This window comes from Anopheles maculipalpis, chromosome 2RL (assembly GCF_943734695.1).
Source record: "Anopheles maculipalpis chromosome 2RL, idAnoMacuDA_375_x, whole genome shotgun sequence".
In the NCBI taxonomy this organism is placed as follows: Eukaryota; Metazoa; Arthropoda; class Insecta; order Diptera; family Culicidae; genus Anopheles; species Anopheles maculipalpis.
Genome location: NC_064871.1, coordinates 52,978,481 through 52,997,474, shown reverse-complemented (window position 1 = coordinate 52,997,474; position 18,994 = coordinate 52,978,481). Strand labels below are relative to the sequence as shown.

At 42.6% G+C, this 18,994-nt stretch overlaps 3 protein-coding genes across 3 annotated transcripts; 2 read left to right on the top strand and 1 right to left on the bottom strand.

Moving 5' to 3' along the window:
• Window positions 1-583: 583 nt before the first annotated feature.
• Window positions 584-3,106, top strand: LOC126557128 (TATA box-binding protein-associated factor RNA polymerase I subunit B). The gene is made up of 2 exons (XM_050212799.1): window positions 584-954; window positions 1,016-3,106. Exons 1-2 carry the CDS (start codon window positions 584-586, stop codon window positions 3,087-3,089), a joined length of 2,445 nt encoding a protein of 814 aa, XP_050068756.1. The 3' UTR covers window positions 3,090-3,106.
• A 1,056-nt stretch (window positions 3,107-4,162) lies between these two features.
• On the top strand, window positions 4,163-11,829 carry LOC126567257 (uncharacterized). Its single transcript, XM_050223488.1, has 4 exons — window positions 4,163-4,236; window positions 7,052-7,605; window positions 7,679-8,551; window positions 9,005-11,829. Exons 1-4 carry the CDS (start codon window positions 4,187-4,189, stop codon window positions 11,827-11,829), a joined length of 4,302 nt encoding a protein of 1,433 aa, XP_050079445.1. The 5' UTR covers window positions 4,163-4,186.
• Window positions 11,830-13,580: 1,751 nt separating this feature from the next.
• LOC126559324 (partner of bursicon) lies at window positions 13,581-14,161 on the bottom strand. Its single transcript, XM_050215459.1, has 2 exons — window positions 13,999-14,161; window positions 13,581-13,923 (listed from the first exon to the last, which is right to left on the bottom strand). The coding sequence occupies exons 1-2, from the start codon at window positions 14,159-14,161 to the stop codon at window positions 13,628-13,630; spliced, it is 459 nt and encodes a 152-aa protein (XP_050071416.1). The 3' UTR covers window positions 13,581-13,627.
• Window positions 14,162-18,994: the final 4,833 nt, after the last annotated feature.

Genomic DNA, 18,994 nt, shown 5'->3' with positions numbered 1-18,994 from the left:
CCTTTTGCGGTGGAAATACGTTTCTGGCGAACAGATAGATTGTACTACCAATGATATGAAGAAACAGGAGAACCGAGACAATCAGCGTCCGAGCGCACGGGCACGAACGGAATGAACGAACCAACTGATGCTAAGCTATGGCGAACGAAGATTTTCGCGCGCAATGTTTTTGCCGACCGATTGCCCACTTTCCCCCGCTCATGCCACTTTCCATTGCTGAGAGTGGTTAGCATCAGGCAAAATGTGTTATTTGTGTAAAGATAAAATAATGTAAAGTAAATAAAATATATTTAAAATAACATGAATCAGTATCTTGTACGGTAATGTTGCTCCAACAATCTCATGTTTAGTTTCCGCTTGAAGACAAATAACAACAACAAATAACAGTCCGAACGATTGTGGTACACGACCACCGTGCAAACGTTTTATAAATGTCAACAAAACATCAGACGTAAGACGTTTGAAAGGCTCCAAACCGCGTTGTTATTGTTTTACTGTTTATTCTCGTTAGCCATATTCGGCGTAATCAACCAAATTCTTTACAGCTGTAGCAATGAATTTTTAGAGTGTTTTTCGTGTAAAAATGGCCACCGCAGCCGATGTGTGTGAAGTATGCGGTCTCGAAGATTTTACACTAGAAGATGGATTTTATTACTGTACAGAGTGTGGCACTAAACTGCTCCATAAACGTGAAATTGTCGACGATGACATCAACGTCGGTGCTCATACGCGAATACGGACTGAGGTCGCGGTAGAACGCACAATAAGCAGCTGGGAACAGATGAACTACATTCTCCACGGTCTCACGGAGCGATTGATTGAGCTCGGTGCACCGGAGGAGTTAAAGGCGACGGTATTACAGATTTGGTGTGCCTATCTGAACACAGCCGAAATAGCCTTCTTTCACAAGCGGCAACGAAAGCGACCACGTTTGGCTCTACGAAATCAAAGATGGTTCGTTGATCGAAGCGAGGACAAACGTGCACTTGCTAACCATGTGCACTTTTCATTGCAGGGATTTGAAGCTGCTGTTCAATCGGGACAATCCGAAGAAACCCAAACGCAAAGTGAAGGAATCGGATGAAATTTCCACCAAACGAAGGCGAAAGAAAACGCAAGAAATGTTAAAAGCGGAACAGGAGGAAGCATTAATACAAAGTCAAACTTCCGATTTGGAATCTACGATAGACTCACTATCTACGTCAATGCAAAGTTCTTCGAATTCGGCCCATATCCCGCTAAGCTTCCAGTTCAACCGTCGGGCACGAAAGCGACTACTAGAAGAAATGCATCTCGACAAGGAACACGTAGAATGGCACGAACAAGAAGCGCCCGTAGAAGCTTCTTGCCATCCATTTCCTTATTTGGGTGTAAAACATAGCTGTACTCAGGATTTTGACAACTGGTCAAAGGTTCATCGAAAAACCATTTTAATCGCTATTCTAGCGCTCGCTTTGAATCAAGTGCGTAGTCCCATACAGATAGCAGATCTTATGCGATGGATAGATGAAGGACATCTACCGTTTCATGATTTGCGACAGTTTCTGCCAGAGGATATCGATCCAGTTTGCTACTCGGAAACTTTGACACATATGCTAGCCCAGCAAGGATTCGCATACTGCAGAAAACTCGCCTCACTGATCGCTACCGATCTTGGAATAGTGCCAATCGAACCGGACCTATCAGCTCTTTGTCATCGATTTTTAGGTGAACTAGCGCTCCCATTAGATCTTGTGCCCTACATTATCAAAGTGATAGCGATCGGGCCAGAAATAAGGCGAAGCTACGTGTACTCATACTTTCCAAACTATGAAATACACGTGATGAAGTACATACTGTTTGTTATGAAGTTGCTCTTTGGTTTGGATGGTAAAATCGAAAACAAAATAGACTTTACCACAGCGAAGCTTAATGAACGAATGGGTGCATTTAGCAACTGGCCAAAGCTGTTTGTATGGAGCGAATGGCAACGATACATAACGATGCGCCACATCATACTTGAACAAGTGCATTATCCTACAAGCCATTCCCGCACTCAATCTAAGATCAACCGGCCTATTGATAAAGATCTTTTTCTTAGTTTTTTTGAGACACGTGTTGTAGCAGATGATGATAATACGACTGGGTATCAGGCGGGATATCATCGACCGTCGCATAAACCAGCGCAAGAGCGACTATTTAAAAATCTGCATACGGTCCTATCAACGGCAACGGACAAACACACGAAACCACGCGACAAGAGGGCGAAACAACATATGCATTTCGATCATAGCATGGAACCTCAGCGAACGTACTTTGCCGAAATACTAAATATGGAGGCTGCCGAACGGCAAAACGTGTACATACCAGAGTACATGCAAACAGATCACAGCCAACGAACGGTAACGCCGTTCGTAAATCCCATGCCTCTAAAAAAGCATCTCTTGGTGCATCGACGAGTGCGTTTGGTAACGAAAAAAGTAAAACCCAAACTCAAACAGATTCAGATGGTGAAATACAACTCACATCTCACTAACGTTGAACTGTACCTGGCGGCAAACAAATTTGCCCACGTTCTCCAACTGGAGGACAGTAGTGATGAATTAAACAGTTCGGATAATAGTAACGTCCAGAGCAACATATTGGACTACATCAATTCAAAGGCTGAACAGCATCAATTAAGCTCCGAGGAAATGCTACATAAAACACTTTGCCAGAACGCGATAGAGGAAATGGAGTCGAATCTACGGACGGCTGAGTTTGCAGTCGTAGCCAAAGACGCAGAGCTGTCCTTTTTAAAGGAAATAGCGGAAGAAGTGAACCCGTTTCAAAATAATCCTGCTGTAGACGAAACGCTACTGGACGAGCAACAGTGTACAGAAACGATACCAATTGCACTGCCAAATTATTACTACTGGGTAAATAATGGTAATTTACGATACATTTCGTACGACGTGTTCGAGCAGGATTATTTTAGCTCATTTCCCGCCAGCTTTCAACTATTGCTTCGAGAAGCGGCTTACGTTACACGTTGCTCCATGCTGGAATTGTATTCGGAGCTGAATGAGCTGGAAAAATACTTTTTTAAATGTTATGGTCGAATAAAATGAAGCTCGTTGGGATCTCTGCCAAACATATTAGTACTATGTTATTTGAAAGTTAAAAATTATCAGATCACTCAAATATAACATCTACATTCATAAATAGAATGGTTAGAATGAAAAATAGAACACGGAGTATAAGGGTTTTACGTCATATGTTTGTAGTCCGCTTTAGGACTACAAAATGCCAGCCATCGTATCAGTAGAGTTCAACGGTTTCTTTGTAAAACTTGATAAATTTTGTAATGAAAACGGTAAAATAGGATACTCTGCGAGTGCTACCAATTTAATTATTGTTTGGTCTACGGCTATTCAAATGAACGATTTGCTTGATAAAAATAATAATACATAAACTTGCTTGAATGTCATGGCTTGAATTTGTCATCTTGTCAGAATTCATCAAGAGGAAAAAAGCAAAGAAAAGTGTTGTTTCGTCAGAGCCGAAAGAGAAACTGCGATTTCTATTGCTTTTTTGTGTTTGCTAACAATTTTGCCAGTGGCACTGGGCCGCACATACATAGGGAATTGCAATTGCAATCAGTTAGTGTCGCACAATACCTTTTTTTCCTCCCATCACCGCCATCCGTGGATGGAACGACCGTACCACCGTTGGACGACGTGGAATTGTGCATTCTGTGCTGTTGATGGTTACGTGTGACGGGATTCCGAAGGCCAGCAGCAGCAACACCAGCAAACTTGTGTTTGGCGAGAGATTTATTTCGTAAATCATAATCTTTAGTGGTATCGCAAAGGTAGCGCTTATTAAGGTGTAATACCACATTCCTTCGATATTGGTGCGGCATATTCCGTTCCAGGTGTCCACCAGGTGTATCCGAACGAAGGCGTATGTATGCGTGTATAACTGTGTGTGTGTGCGAGTAGTTGTGCATTGTTTCTTTTTCGGTTTTGCGACGGGGAGTGTGTTTTGTCCCCTTTAAACATATTCGAAAAACATTCCATCGGTCATTTCACTATTGTGGTTTTGAAACTAAACGCCGGGAGAAGAACCGACCTCGCAAAAGGTGCCGCAAACGAGAACGCAGCATCAACTACTGCAGCACCAGTAAAATTCCATCACATACAAGCCATAGGAAAGCAACATAGCCATGGATAAATTTATCAGCATGTGGAAAGTGCGAGAACTCGCCGATAAAGTGTAAGTATTACGGTGTGATGAAGTGTTGATTTCCTTTCTGTCTAGTCGGCCCAATAGTAGATGGATGGACACATTACCGTGCACACAACTACACACCCAAAAGACAATGCACACTCCAAAATGCGATAAGACTTGCTACCTTCGATCCTACCATAATCAAGTCTAATTCACCTGGCCGCGGTCGAGCTGGGTGGCGATAGGGTTGAAATGTTTATGGTGTTTGCATTACATCGCGAAAAAATAATTAAAGCACAACCATGTAACTAGGGAAAGTGCGTTAAGTATTCGGTTAACGACGACTTACCACCATTTAAGTCGTACACAGCGCGACACACCGTCAGACAATTCGTCTGAAGGATTTTACATTCCTTGCCTTGAACGCATTGTGTCTGCTCGATGTGTCATGCCGCTACGTGTTGTGTGGCCATGGAACCGAGGTGGAAGCGCGATTAATATATTTTCCTCAACTGGTTTGCCCATCCCATGTGCGTGCGTATGTCCCCGCAGGGATCGGTGGAAGAATTTGCAAACAAGAAATTAGTCAGAATTTTATTTTTAACAATGTTTCACTTGTTCGTTTTTTGTCTTTATTTCACATAAAATTGTGAGGAAAATGTTCCACAATTACGCCCAAAGATTATGACACTAGCAACAATATGATACAAGAGCATTACGAAAAATATAAATTTTTGATCCTCCCGAATGTACCGTTGTGCTCTGCAGGCAACCATTAAACTCGAAAGCGGTAAAAGTACCAGTACACCACCTTACGCGTAGAATGAGGGGCCACAAGGTAGTGTTAAATTATAAAATACATCGAAACCATCCCGCGCTTCAATGTAAACCCATTCAAACCTTTTTTTCTTATTTTTATACGTTAAACTTTCAAAGTATGTGACTTCATGCTACAAAAAGAATTGTTGGAAGTGCGCTCATCCGTTTGTTTCATAAAAATCAAAGGCCGTACAGAGTGGGTACAGCCGTTTTGCTCAAGGTGATCACTACAGTCGCGCCCCAAAAATGGGAACTTACGCTATGTTGCACCAGTGAAGGTCAAGCGATCAGGGAGAAGAAACAAAACTTCGTAGCGGAAGTTGGGGCAAGTGAGCTACCTAGTACTTTTTCAGTAAAAATTCAGTTTGGCTACCAAGTGATTATGCAGAGTTGTTTGTATCTGTGGCCAAATATATTACCCAAATGTAATATAATAATACCAAATTCCAAGAACAATACCCAAATTTTCTCAATTTCTGTTTTTTTTTTTGATGATCTACAAAATTGAGTGTAATCGTATAATATTTCAACCAGTTAAAATAAGCTCTTAAAACACAAAGAAACAAAATATTAAATAACCATGAGTTACCGGTTAAAATTGAGACAAAAAAAAGTCGAATCATGAAGGCCAAAAAAAACAATTATTTTCCACCGAAAGATCCATTATTTAAATAAAATAAATTTTGGGGCATTTTTATTTATCCAACTACGTGGTATCAGCAGGTATAGTAAGCCATTATATGGCCGGCGTGATCTAGTTAGGTCGTTAAGCCAAGAAGAGAAAGAGCTTTGGGGCAAAAGTGCCGAATATTCGTTGCTGATTTTAATGAGAGTGGAGCTATAAAAAATTGTTGTTCACAAACACGGGATCTCAATACTGGATTGGAATTAACATCCTGATCGAACCTAGTTGGGATAGAACCCCTGAATCCGATCCGACGTTTTTTCATCGGTAGTTTATTGTTGTATATGGTTTATTATATGTACTTATAAGCGAAATAGGTCTCAAAAAAAAAAAAAAAGGATGGCCAAGGGTTAGAATGGAATCGACAGTAAGATTCGTTTCCAAAAGGGGCACTTTTGTGACACGAACCTATTTAGAACACGAAGGATCACCGATAGCATACGTGAAATGCTTGAAGCCCAAGAAATCAAATCCTGATATCGGTAAGGAGCTATGTGTTGGTGGTTTTGGACCTATTTTTAAAACCCCAAAGAGGAAGAATTGGTGAACCAAAATTACCCCTAGCATGTAGTAATGAAACACCTGATCGATCTCAGAGGTGAAAGTGACCCAGGAGGTCCAAAGCCTCTTTAAAACATCCAACAACAACAACAACAAACTGATCGATCTGATGTTAAATTTTTCGAAATTTTCGATGATTTTATCTAGATGGCTGTTTTGCCTCGTATGGATGGCACTCTTGCTCCAATTCACATCGCAAATTATTGTGAATTGCCAACAATCATAAAACAAAACACATTTTTAACCATTTTTTTTACTTTCATAATTGTCGCGCCTATCGATCGTTATTTGTGCACATCAGACGAACAGCGCGACATAAGAAATAGCAATATGAACAAAACGCAATTATATAATTAGTTTCATACAAGTCTAATCTGCATATTTGCCGAAGGTTTTTTTTTTTTTTTTTTTTTTGTAAAAAAGTGGTATCCGCGAAGAAATATCAGTCTGAAATTTATATTTTCTGGGGAGTCATGTCTATTAAAAATGATAGCAAGTCAAATTGTGAACAAAAACGCCGTGGCCTGCTAGGAAACATAATCAAAACACAACGAGTTATGTTAGTTGCAGCATAAATAGTTCAACGTGGCACATTTTCCCAAATTTCCGCCATTACAAATATACGCGTACAATCTTTTTAAAGATTTGAACACTTTCGTGTTTGTATCTTAAATGAGCCGTAAATCAACATGCAAGTTCGAGCTAAGGATCGGCATTTGTCAACAAGAATTTGTGCCATCCATGTTATTGACGCGTAACTAACCCATTTTTTCATTATCTTCCTCGCCTTCACAGTACAAATGTGGTGATGAACTATACAGAAATCGAAGGCAAGGTACGCGAAGCAACAAACGACGAACCGTGGGGTCCAACGGGTCCACTGATGCAAGAACTCGCCCATGCCACCTTCACGTACGAACACTTCCCAGAGGTAATGTCCATGCTGTGGAAGCGTATGCTGCAAGACAACAAAACGAACTGGCGCCGAACGTACAAAAGTCTACTGCTGCTTAACTATCTGGTACGCAACGGATCGGAACGTGTCGTTACCTCGTCCCGGGAACACATTTATGATTTGCGATCGCTAGAAAACTATACCTTCGTGGATGAGTACGGCAAGGATCAGGGTATTAATGTGCGGCACAAGGTGCGCGAGCTGATCGATTTCATCCAGGACGACGATCGGTTGCGAGAGGAACGCAAAAAGGCGAAAAAGAACAAGGACAAATACATTGGCATGAGTTCGGAAGCGATGGGAATGCGGTACGGTGGTAGTAGTGGTGGTGGTGGTGGTGGAACGGATTACGGTGGCTATCGCGATAGTTACGATCGACGAAGTGAGGATCGATGTAAGTAGCATTCGTTGATCGACGATGTGTCTCAGCACGAATATTCAATAAAAAATCTTATCTGTTCCTTTAGATAACGAGGCGAGGGACCATCACGAGTACGATTACCAGTACGAAGGGGAAAGGGAAGATTCCGATGACGATGGACCACAGCACGACCGCGCCAACCGATACCAGGATCGGGAACCGTCGAAAAGTCCCGCCACGCGTCAATCGTCCAGTTTGTCTACCGGATCGACGACTGGCTTCGGTGGTGGCGGTGGAACGGGTGGCAGTGAGCGAAAGATAAATCTAAACATTAAACCTACCGGCGGTAGTGGTGGTGGTAGCACGTCGTCGTCGTCGACCGCCAGTACACTAAGAAGCGCACAGAAAACGACCAAGAAAATTGATCTCGGAGCAGCTAGCGGTTTTGCAAAGACTGCGGCATCGGCAGCAACGGCCGCACCATCGTCAGTGAATGCCGATCAGTTTGGCATCAATTCTCCAACGCATCGTAATACGCATGCAGAAGAAATTGTAGGTACTGGAGGCACAACTTCCTCGGGCAAGCAGCAGGATGTGCTAGATGATCTATTTAAAACGTGTCCCACGAAAACGACGTCCACGTCCGGCATGCTCGATGAGGATGATTTTAATCCACGTGCTACGGAAGATTTTGGTGATTTTGAATCGGCCTTCGGTGCAAATACTGGCAAGTCAGCGACAGTGACGGCTACGAAAGGAGATGATTTTGCAGATTTTGCAGCATTCGGAACGGAACCTGTACAGCAGCAGCAGACGACGGTGGCATCGAAAGCAGCGGAAGGGAATGCTGATTTGCTGTTTGGGCTGAATGTTGGAGCTGCCGGTCCCATGGGAACATCGAACAATGGTGTCGGTAGTGCTCATATGGATATTCTTTCGGATCTGAGTGGCCTGTCGCTTGGCACCAACACCTCGAATGGTATGTATATATTATTGTCCCTTTTTCTTTTTGCTTACATTTTTGTGTGCAATTGCAATGAGAATGATGCTAGAAGAACTGAATGCGAATAGGAAGTGCGTTTTTTTGTTGTTCAATTGTTCCTCTCTCCCCCAATTGAAGAAAATAGGAGGGTTTTGCCTGGTAAAACCAAACAAAATGTATTATAGCCATAATTTCTTCCGCCTTGTTCCTTTTGTATGGTTTGGTTAGTGCAAATCTTATCTTATCTGCTTGATGCCGTGATTGATATCCGTTTCCGTTGCATTTTTAAGCCTACTATGATGTGTCTTTAATCTCACCTCCTTCCGTACGGCTACCTTCTTTACCACCGATGGTAACTCCCTCTAGTGGACGGTAGCGAAGGAGGATGGTGATAGATATTTGGGTAAGCTATTGGTGCAACAAACACTATTCTACCTTCTCCCCTTTCAGCATCCAGTGTTACCAACACCGCCATCACCGTGTCACCAAGCACCCAACATCGATATAACGAGCTGCTTGCGAGTATACGTGCACTACCCACAACACAAAATGGCCGAATCATTCACCGGGACACGGAGCGTGAAATGGTGAACGGCCAGCTTGCCCTGCTGCTCGAAAGTCTTCCGGGACCGGTTCAACCAGCCGATGTACTGTGTGGATCGATCGTATGGGACCGCTTTGCGATAGAGGCGTTTCCGAGCTTGTTTGAGGAATTGATCCCGCTGATGGGCCATCTGCAACTGTCCCATATGCGTCGTCTAGTGACAATCGATGCAAGCGCTCATTTTCCGTACGAAGCAATCAATGCGTTAACTAAGCGATCGGTCTTACTGGGTGCGACGTGTGAAATAGCGTTGCAACTATTGACTTACCTAATTGAGGATGATTCCGTTTTACCTGCAGCCTTCGTGAAGCTATCCGTAACACAAAACGATGCCAGCAATGCTGACTATAACCAGCTTTTGCAGCTTCTGTCCGCTGTTCCTAACAAAGTCGCTAATGTGCTAAAAGCTAAAACACCCGATAATCTTTTACCATCGGTGTACAGTAAAACACTTTACCGTCAATTCGTTCGAACTCTCGTAACCTTAAATGACGCTGTTATTTACTACGAGAAGGAAGAAAACATGGCTCAAAAGCCTTCGCTCCAAGACGCGTGTTTAACTACTCTGTTCAACAAGCTCGTGATCGATTTCCATCAAGATCGAAGCTCACCAACGTTGCGAGCTGTACTGTATCTTCTCGTGGACGGAATCTCAAGGATGCCCAGAATGGCTGATTTCATAAGAAAAATATTTGCAAACTTAACACCGACAGCGATTGAAATTGTAACGTTCATTGCCCTGAACGAGCGAATCGATCTTTCGCCAATCTTTGAGCGATCGATACCTAACAGCAGCTGGTCGTATGTGTTGTTACAAAAAGTTCCCCTATATAATTACTATCCCAACAATGACACGGTCATTCATGAACTGATCTACCTGGTAGCGCAATTGCCGTCAGTAACTCTAGAAACAAACGAATCAGCTCTCGAACGATTATCGCAACAACTGTTAGTGGTTTGGTCAAGCCGAACAGCAATTCAACGAACAAGCTTGGATCAGCATCTCTTCGTAACAAAACTACTACTGGCAGCCGTTACCACGACAATTCAGAATGATTCTCGTTGGTCGAACGGCTCCAGTGACACGTATCGTCGGTTGCTGTTCGATGGATTGAAGGCTCATCTAGAATCACCGATTAAGGAGGTTCGCTGCATCGGTATGATAACGGTTGAGATTATTATGTGGTTGATCGATGAAAAGCGGGACCAATTCAACAACCCTGACAGTGAAAAAGAGGATGAAAATCGGTTGCGGTTTGATTATGAAGGGTTTGATGCAGACACGCTCACCTTGATCGAAAATTTGAAGAATATTGTTCACCGGCAAAGTTCCTTAGATCAAGAGCGAAAAGAGCGACATCAGGACGAAGAAATAATCATGCAAGCTGTTAAAGAGTTGATTCAAGATGTTTCACCGGAAAACGGTGACATGCAAGGACAACTTAACAAACAACCGTCGTCACTAGAAACGAGCTTTATTAATATTTCGGCGGTAGACGATAGCGACGATGAGGAAGAACACGACAATCGACAGTCACTGGATTCCGATGATGATGACGATCTTCCAGTCTACGACATGTCCAACGACACTAAGCTCGACCACGAACGATTTCGTCCCAAGTATCTGCTAGATTTGCGTGATGCTCTCATCGATACGGATGCAACCAAAAGTCCGGAACGGTTCGAGCTCGCCGTTGAATGTGCACCCGAACTGATCGCCCAACAGTTGCCTAGTAATGACGCGAAACTTGCACTTGATTTGTTGCAAATTTTCCTTTCGCTAGAGGCAAAAACGCACATGCCAAAATTTAGTGATCGAAAGTTTAATGCGCTAGTTGAAATATGTGTCGCATTTCCAAAAGAATGTGCCACATTTCTTTGCCAACAGTTTCATGCCGAGGTTAGCCGTTACGCGATAAATAGTCGCATATTCATGCTGGATGTAATGACCGAGGTAGCTAAGGTGCTCTCGAACCACCGTAATGTGGACGATTCTTCAAACGAGCGAGCAATGGACACCAAATCGATCACACCATCGGCAAGCAACAAAAACCAACTACTGCTAATGTTTCGTGACGAAGCAGAACAAAGGGCACGTCGAGAAGAAGCCGAACGGATCGTACGTGAGCGAATCGAGCGCAAAACGAGACGTTTTCGATCAGCCTATGCAAAGATTCGCGAAAAGGCAGAAAAGGGCACGATCAATCGGTATGGTGAAGTGGCCGGTTGGTTTTTCTTTCCTCTGATACGTGGTTTCGGAGGGAACAAGTTTATCTTCACGGCTGGCCTTAAATTTCCCTATGATGCGGAAAATCTGCTACTTGTCACCTTCCTGCAGGCACTATCGGTGCTTATGGTATGTGCCGAACATTGTCCCATTGCTGGACGCATGGCGAGGGAGCTGTTTACGCTCGCGAAGCTGCTTCGCTACAGCGAGGAACCGAAGGTGCGACTTTCGGTGATGCAACTATTGGCGGCCATCTTTTTAGCGATCCGGGCGGATCTGCTGCAAGTACAATTCTACGAGGAGCTGGTAGAACTCAAAGATTGGCTCGAGGAGTGCACACAGAGCGATGTTGTACGGCGGGGTGAAACTAACGAGGAATGTCGTGAGCTAGCACGCCATCTACTTGCCATGTGCTACAGTGCACTGGTAGAAGAAAGTGCCTAAGTGAAATGGGAAACAAGCTCGTGATCGCTTTTCATCATGATCGTCGCTCACCAACGTTGCGAGCTATACTGTATCTTCTCGTAGACGGAATCTCAAGAATGTCCAGAATGGCTAAATTCATAAGAAAAGTATTTGCAAACTTAACACCGACAGCGATTGAAATTGTAACCTTCTTTGCCTTGAACGAGCGAATCGATCTTTCGCCAATCTTTGAGCGATCGATACCTAACAGATTGATCGAAAATTTTAAGAACATTGTTCACCCGAGAATTTCCTTATATCAAGAGCGAAAAGAACGACATCAGGAAGAAGAAATAATCATGCAAGCAGTTAAAGTGTTGATTCAAGATATTTCACCAGAAAACGGTGACATGCAAGGACAACTTAACTAACAACCGTCGTCCGGTCGGATCTGCTGCAAGTACAATTCTACGAGGAGCTGGTAGAACTCACAGATTGGCTCGACGAGTGCACACAGAGCGATGTTGTACGGCGGGGTGAAACTAATGAAGAATGTCGTGAGCTAGCGCGTCATCTACTGGCCATGTGCCACAGTGCACTGGTAGAAGAACTTGCCTAAGTGAAATGGGAAATGAGTGTTAGTGCGGTGAAAGTTGTCCGAATTATTGATTAGGATTTGTATCGTGTTTTGAAATAATAACATCTTGCCTTATTTAGGCACTACAAGAACAAAACCGATCAACAAGTGTTTTCGAACCTACCGCGGAAACCGAAATCTCTTATCATGGAATCCTATCGTGTAGCATGCAATAAGCGTGTAGTAATACTCTGGTGACCAGAAAAACAAATAATTCTATCTACATTTTACGGTCGATGACAATCTTCACATCGGATGGACCATTTTCTTATGTCCACATACTTAGAACATATAAGGATCGAGAGATTCGCATTTGAAGCGTTAAGTTTAGTATCGTATTTTGCTTTGAAGCCAGTGTCTCAAGAACATCAGGTAAAGTTAAAGTGTCAACAATTGATTTGGATTAGCTATGACCAAAGCAGTCAAGAAACTGCGATTGTAGATTCTATTGTATCGATAGGTTTATGCTTAAAACCACTGGCTATCATGTCCTTACATAGCCAAAAAAATCTGAAAACATACAGACAAACAGGAAGCGTTATACGACTCTCCAAATTCAACAGAAACTCTCAATTGGTACCTAAGCTTTATAGGTTTAAAACTTGGATCCAGGTGTCAGAATATCCGACCAAAAAGTGAAGAATATTCTAGAAAAGATGAACATTAATTCGGCCAAGCCTGAACAAAATGGAGGACTTCCAATCCAATCTTTTCGTAGTCAAGACGGAGTAGTAACTGATCATTAATTCTAAAATCGGCTTCGCTATGTAAGTTGAATGTCAATACTTTGCTATGCGAGTCCAGCTAGGATTTGTATTCAAGAACTCGATAAAGAAGGCTCCCAAATTATGTTCTAAGATCTATACTTTCTAGAGGACGTTAAGCTGATAATATTATTGGAAGTGTAAGATTCAACCAAACTTGAATCCTGTATGCTAATATAAAGTTTTTCATCTTCCGACAAAGTTATGGTTCATTTTTTCAGTCAATCAAAACTATGCTTCAAAGGGGTTGAGAAAGCGCAGGGAACGGTGATGGTGTAACATTTTTAATTGCTTTATTTTCATTACTCTGTTAATTCTACTGTCACAACTACACGTAATGTGTGATGGTGGTGGTGTTCCGGTGCAGTGAGAACCGATCTGAAGGGGCAGATTACTGGGAATGCTTTTGCTGTGGTAGAGTCGGAACTAGCTGAAGTTAGCGAACCATTTCACCGCACTTGAAACATTTGCAGTCGACCGGTTCCTTTAGGCGAATTTCCATCGTGGCCGACTCGTGGTCAGTCATTCGTACACCGTCCGGATCGTAACAGTGCGTTAGCTGTAGTTGTCGTTCGCGCAGGAACGATTCCCGGCAACAGTAGCACTCCTTTAAAAAGCCTGTCGCCGTAATAACCGATGGTTGGACCTGGCTGTTGCATTTGCCTTCACATTTGTTGACTGTAACGTCCCCGTTGCAGGTACGATAGAGCCGACCCAACTCATCGTACTCCTCTGCGAAGGAAGGAAGGATAAAATCGCACGATCACAAACGAAAGGTCTCTAGGTGATTTACAGTTTCTGGTTTACCTTTGATGAGATGAATTTCCGAGGGAAGCGTTTCACACGTTTCATCGGCTTGGTTGTGCTGAGCAGTGACTGGCGGCATTGCACAGGATAGCACCAGTAGCACTACACAACATAGTAGAACACATCTGTTTGTCACTAGTGTTGATCTTAATCTGTGGCACATTTCGATCAAACTAAAAAAGAAACTGTTGGAGTGTAAAGTGTAACACAAATCACTACGTGAACCTTGTGCCGACGAATGGTTCTAGCGCGACGAACAGTCCGTCCCGATTTGCAGTGTACTACGTCGATATATTCATTTTTATACTTTACCCCACCATTACGTTCCGGCTCCAGTTTTCCTCCCGTTGGCTGAAGGGTGAAAGGAACACTATTAGAAACCATGTACTCCTGCTGCGCTAAGGAAAAGGGCGTATGCGTGTCCTTTTGCAGCAAACATCCCCAAAGGTGGTGGGCCTTGGATGACGGAGGCGAAATGAACGCAGGTCAGGTACCGATTCTCCTGCCGTTTCACACTAGGTGGTGGCTGGGGCCAAAATACTCTCCACTCCGTATGACCTTTGACCGAGGACGCATCGTGGAGGGCATGTAACACAAGAGGTTATGTTTATTGTTTTAATATTTTTTTCCGCATGTGTCACCCCACGATTAAAGCATGGAAAGGGAACCAAATTGCGTCGTTTTTTTCTTTTTTTTTCGTACTATCGACAATTCCCCAACAATGCTAATTACATCCTAACTTACTGTTTTGCTTCTCTTCTTTCCAGCGACCCTTTTCACATCGCTAAACAATGGTTCCGGGGGCTTGCTGCAACCCACACCCCTCCTAGCGGCCAATGCAAACAACAACAACAATCATTCGTTGGTTTCCAACCAGGGCAAGCAACAGCAACCTGCTGCCAACGTCGGCACCACGTGGAAGAATGCCGGCAACATTAATATCGATCTGGACAATCTGCTCGGTAATGGAGCGAAGGGTGGAGGACGGGGCGGATCGGGCGGTGTTGGTGGCGGTGCCGGTGGTTCCAATGCACCATCGATGAATCAGCTGAAAAGCATTCATTCCAGTCCGGTGCATCAGCAGCCGATAATGGGAAGCGCATTGAGTCCTCAGTCGCCTTATGGTGGTGTTGGTACCGGAGGAATGACTCCGATGTCGATCAATTCGATCGTACAACAGCAGCAGCAGCAGCAAATACCTGCGGCAGTAGGTATGATGATGGGGGGCAGTATGGGCAGTGGTGCCTTTCTGAATGGCAATAGCAATAACGCGCCGACCTCAACCGGTGGTGCCAGTTTCGGAGGGTTTAACGCGTTTCAATGATCCCACGCCGGCCTGGCCAAAAGTAGTTTGGCGGCCTCTTGTTACTGACCCTCACTGACCCAATCCCCCATCACCTCCCCATAACAAGATGTGCGGCCTATTGAAGTATGACGAGTAGACACGACGTCTGTCTACCGGAAGACAAGTGTGACTGCCTTGATCGGTAACAATGTGCATAGTTAATCGTACGTATAAAACCACACAACTCCAACACATTGTCCCAATCCTCCCTAAGAAAAAAGCCAATCAATCAACTTTCCCACCAATAGTAAAAGGTAATCAATCGCCGCTTCCCTTTACATGTCCCTTTTTATCTGCAGAGTACGAAGGTTCCTTCAGATCATAGTTGTCACTTCAATCATCCCAAAAACAAAAACACCTTACCTTTAAAATCGTATATTACAACCAATGCGGCCTACACACACAACCTATACGAAAGATATTATTATTATTTGTGTTATATTACTACTTGGGTCTTCTAGGTTTCGATGAGATGAGGAATTAGTCATATTTAGATAGGCAAAGAAGAGATGGGCGTTAAAATTTAGTGTTTAGTAAGAGTCGGATCATCTGCAAGTCGTCGTCGCCGACGTAGAACATTTACCGAAAATCGATCAGTATTGAATGTTCTGCCAGCGAAAAAAAAAAAGAACCACTAAATCCTGACTCTTCCAAATTTCCATCTTACCACCTTTCAATAGAGGAACACAGAGGAATACTGCTGTCGGAGGAGGAGAAATTTGAGTATTGTGTACAGCATTCCTTATACCTTCCCTTTTTTTTCTATCATTCCCTATCGGTGTAATGAAGCCATTTTCTTTTCCTTCGTTACATCAAAACAAATTGGTGCAAATTCAATGCAAAAGGGGCACGATCATACACTAAACGAACAAGAGGAAAAATGGTCCGTTACCGTATAGAAAATAAGCCATTTACAATTGACAGAAACATCAACAGGGTAATATATAAAAAGCGATAATATGTGAAACGATTACAAGAAAATCAATGTTGTGTAGCACCGACTGTGAAACATTTTCGAAACGAGAGAAAGAGAGACAAAAAAAAAACAATTACAATCGAGAGGATAAAGGATAATTCATGCAACACAGCAAGAACGTCGATCGATTGAAGAAGTTTTTTTTTTTTTGTTATGAAAAACGACACGAAAAAAAAACATATTTTTACTAAAAAAAAACACACGACGTAACTCCAAACAAATATCCACATTTTATTGTAATTTTGGCATTTTGTATGTGTGTCTCTGTGAATGTGTGTGTGTGTGTATAAATGTGTCTTATGAAAGTTTTGCACAAACAAAGGGTAATAAACAGTTGGTCAACACGGAAGTGCTGGGTGGGAGGAATGTGCAATGTGCGGCTATGGGAAATTGTAGAAGAAAATGAGCGTTTCAAAAGCATTGACGTTGGTGCACTTTTTAAAGTAAAACAGCAGAAAGCGGGCACTAGACAAGGTCGATTATTGAACTTATAAAGCAATCGTTAAGTTGTTATGTTGTTAGCAGAGTTAGCAGAGACACACACGCACATAGACCACGACAGGTTTATTAAAAGAAAATCGTATATTTTTCTTTGGTTTACAGCACTTGTACATTGGGAACAACATTATTGGTGGTGGGCAACCGAGCGGGGGAGAACCAGATTAGCTAATATAGTTTGTAGAAGTTATCTGTTGAACTGTTCTTTACGCATTTCTAAAAGAAACACACAGTACGCGTTTAATAATACATTTACATACATCGCCGTGATCAATAAGTTCGGCTACATTGTTTTTAATAACTGGCTTTAGATTTAGATGAGATTTTTTAGACAAAAAGAAAAAGTCCAGGAGGAGCTGAGGCCAAACTATTCTTCATTAGGAAATATGTGCTTTGAGACCAAATCTGCCGTCTGGCGGATCTGCTTAAAGCGGGGCCCCGACTGTTGCCTCGAGAGGTTTCCTGCTCGTAGCCTGTAGAATTAAAGGGTCCTCCATATTGCCATGAGTTCAACTCCGTGCGGAAAATTCGTATGATTGGGAAACAGATAAATCAATCCACAAACCACACTCCCCTCCTGCCACGGTCAACACTTTTGATTTGAAGGGGCCCCAACACCATTTCCGTTTAGAGCCTCAGGAAGAGCAAAATCCGTTCCTGCGAGGGCTACTTATTTCAGAAAAAGGAAAGTTTTTAGTAGCCGATGGCAAATGCCGGAAGGACACGATTGTTGGAACACAGCTTCATCGTTGGGTAGATCAAGAGGAGTCGAACCTTTCGGAGATCGGTTGCAGCCGTCTGTGAGAGAACGAAACATTGGATTGCCGGAATACCCTTGAACAGATCAAGAAGAGGAATGTTTTCCCAAATTTCTACTCACACATGGGGCCATTTTTTGTGTGGTATAATGACAAGCTGTTATTCTTGGCTTAACGATCTTCTTGCTGATAACACGTAGTTGGATCAGTCAGTACTCACTACGGGGGAACAGTACGGATGAAATTTACATTCCCGTATCAGTGGTTTGAAGACCGGCGCCCATTGTCGCTTCACTATTAATTTCTCATCCATTTGTTTGGTAAATTTGGCAAGTTCATTAAGATTTTTATGTATTATAGCGTCCTTACGGGTGGTTTGCTGGCTTCTCCGTCCGTATTGTGAATGTAACGTTACGCTTAATAGTGAAGAAACTTCCCGATTTTGAATATTCAGATGTAAAATAATTCAAGTAATCAACGTTTACATATTTTTTCACTACAATTCCTCCACTCGATGATCAAACAACAACAGATTAAGTTAAATTAAGTGCCCAAAAAGTCATTCAAGAACGCAAAGAATTATTTGTAACCGAATATATTGATCACGGTGAATATAAATATTGCGCCCGGGCGCTTTTCCACTTCCAGCAGTTAAGTTACACAATTTCTATACCCGTGGTAATTTAAGTAAAAGCGTATTTGTGTATAGGCGTAAGGTGATGAAGAGCGCAACTGCTAGCGAATGCATTTTGCTGTACTGTATTCCGTTCAATTTTAGTATTATAGTCTTCCCCAGCCTTTCTTTTTTTTTGTTTCCATTTTTACACTTGTTACATTATTTTTATTATACTTTATCTTACATTTTTGTCTGTTTGTTTTGCTTCACTTAAGTTTTGTTTCGTTGTGACTAGTTAAACTCATTATGCTGCGTATTCTTATTTCGTATTAAATACAACAAGACACATACACACAGACACTTTCTTCCGCAATTGTTGCCGTTGATGCGCGCACATCCGAGTGCAAATCGTTTACTATTAAAAGCATAATATTTCACTAGTTTGACGGTTTGACGGTTTTGTGTGATTCTCTGTTGCGGAAGAAGTTTTGTTAGGGCAAGTCCGTGCAATTAAAGTCGTGCGAGCATTGTTTTGTTGGTTGAGCAATACCAAAATGCGTAACGACAATAATATTAGTACGATCTCCTCTCGTACTAAAGATCTTAAAGAGAAGTGAAGAAAAATGTGGTTTAAAAAATGGCAAAAGTTAGATATGGAAAATGAATGAGCTCTGTTCTTTTAATTTTGTTTTCGGTTTTTTTTCTAATTGTCGAAACTAACATATCGTGTGATGGGAGGATGATAGGAGGGGGAGAGAATAAATTATCGGGAGCGAACAAAGTGAGAAATGAATGATGAAACA